This window comes from Temnothorax nylanderi, unplaced genomic scaffold, assembly GCF_030848795.1.
Source record: "Temnothorax nylanderi isolate EJ_2023f unplaced genomic scaffold, tnyl_v1.0 TNYL_tig0065_pilon, whole genome shotgun sequence".
Lineage (NCBI taxonomy): Eukaryota > Metazoa > Arthropoda > Insecta > Hymenoptera > Formicidae > Temnothorax > Temnothorax nylanderi.
In genome coordinates this window covers 357,048-368,682 of record NW_027249127.1, presented here as the reverse complement: position 1 = coordinate 368,682, position 11,635 = coordinate 357,048, and the positions used below count along the sequence as shown (strand labels likewise).

The 11,635-nt window shown below is 37.6% G+C and overlaps 1 protein-coding gene across 3 annotated transcripts in view; it reads right to left on the bottom strand.

The window, feature by feature from the left end:
* Positions 1-4,843: 4,843 nt before the first annotated feature.
* Tsp26a (Tetraspanin 26A) overlaps positions 4,844-11,635 on the bottom strand; it is a 125,956-nt gene continuing 119,164 nt past the window's right edge. For all 3 annotated transcript variants that reach the window (XM_071708177.1, XM_071708176.1, XM_071708175.1), the window contains one exon: positions 4,844-11,301. In XM_071708177.1, the coding sequence (XP_071564278.1) occupies positions 11,233-11,301 (69 nt within the window). In that variant the 3' untranslated portion in view covers positions 4,844-11,232. The remainder of the gene's footprint in view (positions 11,302-11,635) is intronic.

Sequence of the window (11,635 nt, the reverse complement as noted above, 5' to 3'; positions counted from 1 at the left end):
TTCGGGTTACCTGTCTGCAAAGTTACACGATCGTGTACATGTTTGCTTTCATCACTTGTACGATGATAAATTGGCGCAATTTAAATATTTATAGTTGCCGGTCGATACTTCAATATTGATATGAGATTATGACGTGAGTATTCAGCTGCAAGCTATGATCGTGCCAAATGTAATGGTCTCAAGCTGGCGTTATAACAGCCTTGAATCTACAGTGAATCTTTGATCGAATATAATATCTAGCAGTTGTTTGGGGTTTAGCGACACGTTCGCATCAAATGTACTTTTTATTTTTATCTCTGCCTAACGCTGCTTGGACGATAAGCCACATCTATGGGAGTAGACAGACGATAACGATTTGCCATAATCTAATATCCGAATAAAATATAAAACAAATTATATATTTCTAATAGTTATTAATTTTTAAATAGTCATATGTAAAAAATTGACATAATTGATGATGATGATTTTCTCAAATTACTTATGTCTTTTTCAGATTTTTTTTAAAAACTTTTTTTCGGGATATAATTACCTTTATTAATTTATTAAATCTGTTATTTATCTGACATTTTACAAAATAGAAAAAATTTTTACAATGAAATGGTTAGCACATGTAATAATTTATTTTTTGTACAAATGAGAGTTAGAAGGCGAACTCCGCACATCTTGCAAAAAGTTATTAATGCAATGTTTCGTAATTTCTCGCACGTCGTGACGCAACACGAAAATCCATCGATGGTATTCTGTTGGTATAGAATATCCTTAATCCTAATCACTTACGTCATCAAAGAACAATAAAAACAACACGTGGAATAATTACCCCACGTCCCGTGAACATTCGCGTCACTGAAACGGCATCTTAGAAGTTAGCAACAATTTATCGGCTCATTCGATAGACGAGTAATCTGCGATTCTCGAGATTACTCGGCACTGATTGGAAAATAATTGAATTATCCAACGGAGTTTCGTACTTGCGTCAGATTGCCGCGCTCGTGTACATCTGCCGTCGACGCAAATTTTCCTTTTACGTACATTGATTATATCGTGTCGCTGCGATGGAGAATATAAGGCTTGTTTCACATAGCGCTCATTAACACGTTACATCGCAGCCATTTATGAGCGTGTATTCGCGAACTTATCACTTTAGTTTGGTCCAGAGACCATAGAGTGAAAAAATACTCTCGATACCACGCTATAAAGTATATCATACAGCACAACGCGATAAAGATATCTGAAAGTCACGTAAATCGTCATTAACGATCAAGAGTTGCAATCAGCAATAATCTTAGATTCTTCAATGTTATAAATAAAAAGGAAAACATATATTTTGTGACAATTGTTATAAATAATCTTCCATATTTAGAGAATATTATCTTAACAGAAATATAAAAAATGTACGATAAAGATAAATTTTATCTTACGGGCCGCCAGTTAAAGCTGCACTTTAACACACGTTTCGATGAATGATTTCATCCGCGCTTTATTATTTAGAAGTTATCCGTCATTACGGAGAACGATGATTAGATATTCCAATTGCTGTTACGCGAGAATGCGTAATCGTGGCTGGCGCAATGACTGAGCATAGGTCGACAAAAACGCAATACACCGCGGAATTATCGCTTCTCGTGAAATATGATATTTTTATCGATTTCAGGCCACACCTGCCAAAAAGACTCTCTCGGATGAGCCGCAAACAAGAGATCGTTTTCCGATATCAGGAAGGGATTGAACCTGACGTATAGATTAGATAAAGCTAGCCGTATAGAAATCTAACCGTGATATCGCACCGCCGAAGAAGTCGACGAATCCTCTTCCTCTTTATAGGTCGCTACGTCCTAGATAAGAAAATGCGAAAGTAGGCCGAAAGGATTTCGCGATACCGCGCTCGCATATTTGTCTTTAATGAAAAAAACAGCAATAACAGACATTTGCAAGAAGATGGAAAATTATTCATCGTAAAATTCGTCAGAGGACTCATCTCCCGAAAAATCTACATCAAAATCAAGGACAACAACCGACGACCTTGATTTTGATGTAGATTTTTCGGGAGATGAGTCCTCTGACGAATTTTACGATGAATAATTTTCCATCTTCTTGCAAATGTCTGTTATTGCTGTTTTTTTCATTCAAGTTTCACATGGCTATTGCAACACAGCATATTGTTAATTAATACTTCTTCTCAATGATTTCGTAACATATAAATAAATACATTAGTAAACTACGAAAAACCTTTATTTCTTCACCTCCACGAAAGCTTTGCTGAAGTAACCCCTCACTTAAGAATCATACGGCAAAGTGAGTATAAATATGTCTAATCAGTTAAACATGACATCTATCCTTTGCCAACAACTAAATTTTTTAGGATCTTTTACTTATGATAATTACAGATCAATAACTGTGTTATTCATATTTACGTAAATGATTACACAGATGCGACTCGATAGTACAACTTTTCGAAAATTCTAATTACGCTTTCCTTACACTCCATAAAAGATTAAAAACAGACTTGAAACTCGACTCGATAATAAGATCATACATTTTGACTACTACACTCAATGAATGTCGAAAAATATATAAACAACACAAATTCTTACCTACTCTGCCATTGTAACAATGTGACATTCAGGAGAATAATAACATTTGGAGAACAAATGGGAACACATCGCTCTGTCCTTATCTAGAGCGCGCATTTCAAACTGCGTTTTCGAATGGACTCGCGCAGCGAGTTAAAACCTCGGCAGCCTCACCTCCACAGGGGCGAAGGTGCGGCAGCCGGGTATTATTTTGAAGGAAATTTGACGAGCTTTCCAACGATATGTCATTCGTCCATAAAAGTGATAGGTGTAGGTTAGTTAATCAATATTGTCATATTGGACATCGGCAGCCACCCTTAAAGCAGGGGATGAGGGGTGGCAGCCGGGTATTGGAAGGTCCATTTTATTGCCCCCTATCTATTGAAACAGAAAATTTTCATAAAAGCAATGAGTGAAGTACCTCGCACAATTTCATTTGTTAACAATTTGTTATAAGATATAAAGCAGGGGGTACGACTTTGGCTGACAAGCAATTAGTATTGTGCGGTACATTACCCACTGTTTCGAGTAAAAATTTGTCATAAAAGCGATCAACCCAAATTTTTGCGGTGGGCTCCCGGACTGTTGATTTTTATGTGAGGATTCGTTTGATATTCACGCTGTTGCCGGCTCGTCATTCTGTCATTCGAATTTCGCGATGGAGGGGGGATAAGGAAATCGGGTTAAATTTATAATTTAAACCTTCCCTTTCGTGTGCAGTGATCGTTACTTGGAGATTGGAAATATCTACGTATTATAGATACCCATCCCATATAAGTTTGACATTTGCAACATTAATCGTGGCTTTATCTTATCGATTGGAGTATCCTCCTTTGTAGCCAACGAAGCGCTGACCAACACAAAGACTGACGCTTCTAGAAAATATTTAAAAATTAAAGTTGTCCGTTTCTGTTCGACGAAAACGGGTTCATACGTTGAAGAATCGATCCATAATTGAGTCGGCACGAAAAACGTCGAGAGAAATATCGGGTGACTATACGTAAAGAAACGAAAAGAAAACAAACGATAACCCTGAGTAACTTTCCTCCCTTCCTCTCTCCCGGTTCGACTGGGAGGACAATAATCACGGTGATTGCTGGCATAATGACCGTCCTGGTTCACCGTGGTCTACGTTGCAACTTTCACGTAGACCCTTTCGTGTTCACGTATAAGGATATATATTGCGTGCGGCATAAGGATATCTCTCGGGGAAAACGACTGGTTTTCCCGCATGCGCGAACCGCGCAATGATAACAACATAATAATCGTGTAATTAATGCGGGTAGTTAAACATCACGCCTATGTATTTACATGCAGCCGGTCGGAGTACTCTCGTCCTAGATCGAACGAATTTCACGCCGCACGTATGTACGTCGCGCCGTGACTTTCGAGCAATTCTGTCAGAAACTGGGTCACGCGCCAGGGGAAGCTATCGTGTTTTGACAATGAAGAGCCATGCGAATAATCCTCTGACGGTGAACGCGTCGCCGTCGAGCGCCGATTTGGTGCGAAGCACGTCTTGGCACGGCTGCACAGGATTTCCCGGGAGGAAGTTTGAATAAACAAAAGATTCAGAGATTTCAATGAACGGTCGTAAACCTTTGTAAATCTGATAACGGTAATACTTTCCTTTACAATAAAATACTCATCATAATTGATAAGCTTATCGCGTGGAGCCATTGCCGTTTTCGACGTAAACATAGGAAAAATTTATTTGATAAATAATTAATACATGTATATACTTTATATGCATAATTATTCTTTTTCTGTAATAAAAGAAGTATAGTCATCTAGTGGAACGTGCGTAAGCTTACCTGGAAAGTTGCGGAAATAGCCGGTATATAACTGCGGTTATGAACTTTGCGTTTGTCCGGTTACCGTTTGATGCTACAGCCGATGAAACCGTGTGTTTTATTTCCTGTTCATTTCTCGATCGATAAATAATAAAGAACGATTCATTTTAATATATGATTTTATTTTAATGTATAGTCAACACACGCGCAATATTGATGTACGATTTAATTTAATATACTTAATAAAAAAAAGTAAAAGCTACGTAGAATATAATAAGACAAAAATAAAATTTTATAACATGTTTGTATAAAACTGCTAAACAAACTATGCAATAAACATAATTAATGTAAGGAGGATATGTATTCTATGTTATTTTATGTTTATTGATATTTCTAAATTTTCCGTATTTTTTTGCAACGTGTATGCGTTTCATGTATTACGCAAAAACATAAATATCCCTAACGAAAATGTGCAAAAAATATCAATTATCGTAATTTTTATTGACTCACACGTCGACGGGTATAAATATCCATTTGTTGCCGATAAAAACATTACAGTAATCTCTTAGCTGTTACAAGAAAAGTATGTGACTGTATTTACATTAGTTCAATTACAATGATTACACTTAGGAATACGTGCTATTTATCTATATTACATATGTATATAGTCGCACTGATACAATCGCAAATTATCAAAAGGTCAAACACCACAATGGCAGTAGTCGTCGCAATTATTTCAGAGACGGTTCGAAGCGCGCGATTGACAAACGTGGGTATATATTTCTCGTAATCGTTAAATCGAGGCTATATTAAAAATAAGGCAGTACATAAATCGTAATCAACTTATATGAGCTTTTCCTACGGCGTAGTTGCCCTTTTTAATACAATTAACGAACCTGAATTCCGTGACCCTTTTCGAGGATTATTGAACGCATTCGTGGCATGAGAGGTAAGCTTCATTACGATTTCGCGAAATAACGAAGCTCTCGTTTCGCTTCCCTCAGAATTTTTCGCTACAATTTAACGAAGCGAGGATCAGTACGATCGAAACAGTAAGAACATCGGTTTTGTCTGATCAGTTTAGTCTACTCGGACGTGTTTCGCTCTTATTTACTTATATTGGGTATACAAGCGCGTGTACTGTACATACACGAGCCGTATAAAATACAGATAAATATAATCGTGCAGCGTAATTGCGGTGGCCGGGCTTCACGAATTTTTTCGTTATTAATTACGTTACTTTGATGCTTTGAATAACATCGTACATCGAGTTTAAATTGAAGAGCTCCAAACCGCTTTAAATTCACATTAAACAACGTGGAGTACACATTAAAAAGCTATCGATCATATATTTTTTACGATCACCTTCTCAAATTCACTGAATAAGTGTCGAATTTGTCTGCACGTTTTTGGCACCATAAGTGATTTAGCTCGGTTATCACGACACGATCGTACGCGATTACATATTTACAAGATTCGGATACTGCCGATCGGCTAATAAACTCGGTTTTATATTCTAGACGGAAAGAACATTATATATTACATCATCTTTATTCACCGTAACGGTGTTGGTCAAGCGATTAAACTATCCCTTAGTTCCTTTTTTTTTACAAGTACATGTACAGTATTTACACGAATTCGAAAGAAGGAATGTAACGTTGTAATCGTCCGTAAGACGTAGTAGACGGATCGAATAGTAAGATTTATCAATATTTAAATTATCAGTTATCTCGTGTGTTAAGTTGCTGGGTCATTGTCGACTTACTTTATGGAGGCAATTACGAATACTTATCAATAACATTTAAGTTTTACTTCGTGCATTGCCATTGATATTGTAAGAAGTACCTTAGATATTATTAATGAATTGTCAAGAGCTTTCCTGTTTTTAATATGATACACTTAAAGAATGTGAATTTGTATAAAAATGAATTTATCGCAAGTAATTATATAGGATATGAAAAAAAATGTAAATTGACAAATGATAATTGACATATCAACGTGGATTAAAGCTATATAAATGTATATATAGATAAAATTAAATAAAATTAGCGAAAGAAGGAAAAAACAACGAAAGCAGAAATGTAAATCATATCTTTATTAATAAAAAAGAAATTATACGCAATTGTCATCACAATTGAAAGGCGAAATGTGCAGACGTTTATGAGACATTACAAAGATGCGATGACGAATCGTGCGTAGAGAGACTAAAAACTTGTCAATTCGTTCGAATACGATACGAAGTATGAGAAACTATAATGCCATTTTAGAAGTAAAAGTTAGTCTTCAAAGTAAACCTGGTCTCGGATTGTAATTTTCGAAGAACGGCTGCAGCGTAGATCTCTCGCGAATAACTAAAATTAAACCAGATTACTGGCTCGATCTTGTGGCAACGATTAGATACCTTACAAACCTAAATAACTGATATTTAACGACGCGATGTAAAACGGAGAAGCGTGATGATCGACTTGCTTGATCCGCGGCTCGGATCAAGCACTAAATTTAAGAGGGAAAAGATTGATAAGACAATCTTGCGGAGACATATAATAACGAGTAAAATTGTGTATACTAACTTAACGCTCGACGCACTACAGTATATCTTCAAATCGAAACTGGTTTAATTCGTGTCACGTGATCCGTATATTCTTTGGCAAGATTGCTTGTTGCGGTTATCTCGACGAGGATATCGGATCAGGTTAACAACTCGAGTTAATGGGACGATGCACGGGCTGGGAACGTCGGGTTTAGCAAATTGTTTCGACGATTTTATACTAGACGTATGTATGTATCCGCTTGCAAGCGCGTGCTTGCGAATGAAATATATAGAAACCGCGACACACTTTGCATAAGCGCTACACATCGTTACGTATATCGAAATATATATTATATATATATATTTTTTTTTCTTTAAGAGTAAATCTTATTTCCCTAAGGATGACTCTTTTTTCCTACATTTCAATCTTGGCAAAATAGATCATTGCAGGTCTGTATGTACACAGTAGTCGTTAAAACGTGTACGCGTCTGGTGCTCATGTTGCTAACGTTGAACACATGAGAGGAAAAGAGAGAAAGAGAGAAAGAGGGACAACATTAAAAACAATTATATATAAGAAGAGTATTATTTCTCTCTCTCGAGAGAGAGTATTCGTCTTAAATAGCACAGCCTTTGCTAAACCCGCTTCCGCATTCGCGTCGATGGCTCGTAAAAAATTACAATCGTCGGTTAACTCAACTTCTTTACTTGAGGCGAAACGAGTGACTAATTAACGTCACGGATCACAGCATCGTGAATTCACGACAGAGAAGTTCCTCGGATGAGCCAACATGTAAACTCATACGGCAAATTTTGTGGAACAACAACAACGTTCCTCTAACGAGTGTCTCTCGTTAATTATATTAATATATTCGGCTATCTATCGTGACGCGACGAGTTTTACAAGGAATAGAAGCGTCTTAAGAGAAAGATATTGGAATGACATATTTCGCATTCATGCTCGAACCGCTTAGCAACAGGTATTATATCGTGCAATCGATTGGCACGTAGATCGACCAAAGACAATGCATTTGCGGTTTGCGGCGCTTAAAGAGAGCTTTCTGACGCAAAACGTTGAAACATAAACTTAACTGAGAAATCACGCTTGTTTGTAAACTGTCTTTTTTCATATGTAAGCGTTATTTGAAACAACTTAATTAGTTTTAAATTAATTAAGACTTACGCTTTAAATAATACATCGTATAGGTACAACTTGCATCGCGTAGTCACAAAAATCGGCAGTTTACGCATACTGCAAGTCAGTTTTGCGCGCGGGCCAGCCGCGTAAAATATTCCTTATCACACCTTATTACCAAGTTTTCGGAAAAGTGTCTTTTTTGTTTGCAGCAAAGAAATAAATTTTCCAACATTAGGGAAAGCCTCGCGAAACATTTCCTCAGCCATTCCCGCAAACTTTAGCTCCGTTGTTGTTAAGTTCGAGCATAAATAAATACATAGAACCGTCACGTTTCCCAGCACACAAGATTTATAAATATTAACAGCCCAAGTTAGCCACGTTATGCCACCCGCGTCTACTCGCACAGTATATAGCACACGTTACCCCATGTAATTTACTACACGATATAAAATGCGGTATTTACCGCTATCGTATTTACCATCGACCCTTCAGCAGCACATGTCGAAGTCCCTCGATATTATCTTTTTCGTGAGATATTCCAAATCGATGAACACTCAAACGGTTATTGTAATTTATGACTATATTTGTTTGCGCAAGCTGTCATAATTTTCCCCAGCCTGAAGCGTTAAATTTGTCGTATGTACATTTCAACGGGAAATTTAAAGATTAAATTGTTTTTAAACTTAATTATATTGAAAAAATATATATATGTATAATTAAATATAAAGAATTACTTGTTATGTCGAAATTCGAAACTCGATGCACTTATTGTTGTTTGCGCTAGTAGTTACCATAGGAAGCTTTCCAGGAAGCGACACAAGTCGACACAAACGTCGTTCTATCTTTCTTTTTTAGCAATGAGTAACAAAGACAAAACGACACTTGTGTCGACTTGTGTCGCTTGCTGGAAAGCTCCCATAGTAGCGATAAATAGTCATGATTGTAAAGTCGAAACAGGCTTTCGACGTGCTTCTCGATATACGATATGTGCGGTAGACACTGGGTACGACGGACATCTGGCCCAACGATGGAGGGATGGAATGTAATTCAGGAGGAATCGATATGCCCGAGGTGGCACAGTGGATCCATTACTGCGTCGTATTTTGACGACCAATTGGGAACAAGGGAAAGTTATTGTATACTTGTGTATGTTGTATGGCTACCGTTCTCTATCACGGCGAAAAGTTGTTGCTGAATTCTTGTGCGGTGAAGTCGACTTTTCTCGTTCACCGCGCCCCCACGACGACATCACGTTGACCGACCTTATAATGGCTCGACACATTGTAGCTCGCGAATCCTAGGCGAAGGCGTTCGTCTGTCTTTTCCTATCCTAAATGCGCGAAACGTATCTACTTTTTTCATTTCCAGAGAGGAGGACGGGATTTCGCAGTCGACCGTGTCCTGCAACGGTCGAGCGGTTCCGCGCGAGCCCGGAAGGAGCTGGTGCATCTATCGTTTAACTCCGCTAATTTCGTTCATCTTTTGTACACGTTTCGTACGACTGAACTCCAATAGAAAATATTCGATTAACAATAGTTTGCGATAATTGACGATCAGGCCTAAAAATTAACTGCATCATTGACAAGTTTGATTAATTAATTCTAATTGATAACTCCTTTAAATTATGGCCTCGATTTATATAGGTAGAAAACAGAAATGCATTTAACCACGATTAGCGACGATAATCGATGTTGATGCAATCAGCCCTAAGGCGTCTCGAGAGAGATCGAATTGCGAGTACCAGACACCACGGATGAGATTCCATTGTTTGCCCTAGGAGTATCGATTTTCCGTGGAATCGAGTTCGCTGCTTTGAGTGTCACTTGTGATCGCTTGTTGACTCGTCGATTTGAGAAGCCTGATATACCAGAACGAATATATCCGATTCGAAAATATCCCTTTTGTACAATCAAACGATTCAGTCAAGCTAGCTATACTTCCGTTACTCAACACTTGTAGGTCAAATCATATATATATATTTGAGCAAAATTTATTTATCTTAAAGAAATACTATTGTAGTAAAAAAATATATTATTGCTGTACACAAAAATCTATAACGAAATTTTTTCGTTCGAGGAATATTTCACGGATTTGAGTGGCTCATTAAAAAAAATAAGCCTTTCCATGATTTTCGAAAGATTCAATTTCGATTATATTAGATTTGTGTGAAATTTTTGAAGCAATCATTGCAAAGGGGATGCCTGGAGATCTCGCAATTCTTAAGAAAAATATTTTGGCGCACGTTTCCTCGTAAAAAAGTAAATACGTTTCGCAGGCAGCAACGTCGAGATGAAACATCGAGACGTTCCGCTTCGGTGATGAAGACAAACGTTACATCGGATATTTCGTGACGATGTACTGCGATGCACTCGTCGAAAAACCTTCCTGCTGAACGCTTGCGTCGCGACGACCAACGTCTTCTCGTCGACGTCGTTTGATAGCGAGAGAAATTGATCTTAATTCAAAGAACTGTATATATGGCAAGAAAAATTTTCTATTTCTAATATCCGATTATAATTTGCCAAAAATTGAGATCCGATTGGAATTAAATATATTATTAATCTAAATTTACAATGCCAATTTTTATTTCTGTGTAAACTGTGTTGATCCTCATTTTACTACATGTATTAATATGTAAAAATTTATGTCTCTGTTAATCCTTGTATAAAATACAATTAAATTACACACAATGCCACAAATAAATAACATGTAGATATCTTTAAGCGAAATTCTTTATTACTTTTGGCGATTGCTCCATCTGTATCTGCGATAAGAAATCTACTCAAAAGCGACGTTAATCAGCGCGCGATAAGACTGAACTTCGGAAACAATCAATTTCTCTCATTATTCGACAATTCAGACGATTAATCGATTGGACGGTACGGAAGGAGCAGGACGGGGTCGTCGCGCGCGACTGCGAAGTTTCTCGGATATTTACTAGTCGAAGGATTCGAGCGGTGCGAGTCGCAGCGCTATCGGGCGGATCTGATTATCGTCGGAGAATCGCAATCCGGTCATCGGTGTTGGCTCGATCGTGAAAATCCTTCGAGGATATCCGTCCGCTCTTCGTCTGCGAAAAGATCCAATCGATCCGCTCGCTCCGGAGCTCCGAGTCCGCGTCGAGACCTTGTGATTCGATCAACGTAGCCGGTTAGCATCTATAAAGCCAAGATGCTAGACTGCCGTGGGGGCACGCGATTGTCAATGCCACTTCGCCTTTTGCGCGAATATATCCGCGCGCAAATTCTGCGCGAAGCAGATTCCCAGAATCTGAAAACAGTGAGAACACTCCGTTTATCGCTGTGCCGTAAAACATTCGCGAGAATTAAAAAGAGAAACGCTCTCTTAGCATTTTCATAAAATATTCGCGAATGTCTGAAACGTTTCAATTGATATCCGATATAGTATTCTAAAAGTGGAAATAATATTTCTCTTGTTACCGTCAAGACGGTTCTGAAGAATATTTCATAGAGAGAATATTCTTTTAATTTAGCAGAATAATTAAAACGTGCATTTGCTTTAATCGTCCATCGTATTCGTGAAACGATGTATTATTTTTATACTTAAAATAACTGATGTATAAATGATGTATAAATAGTCTGCA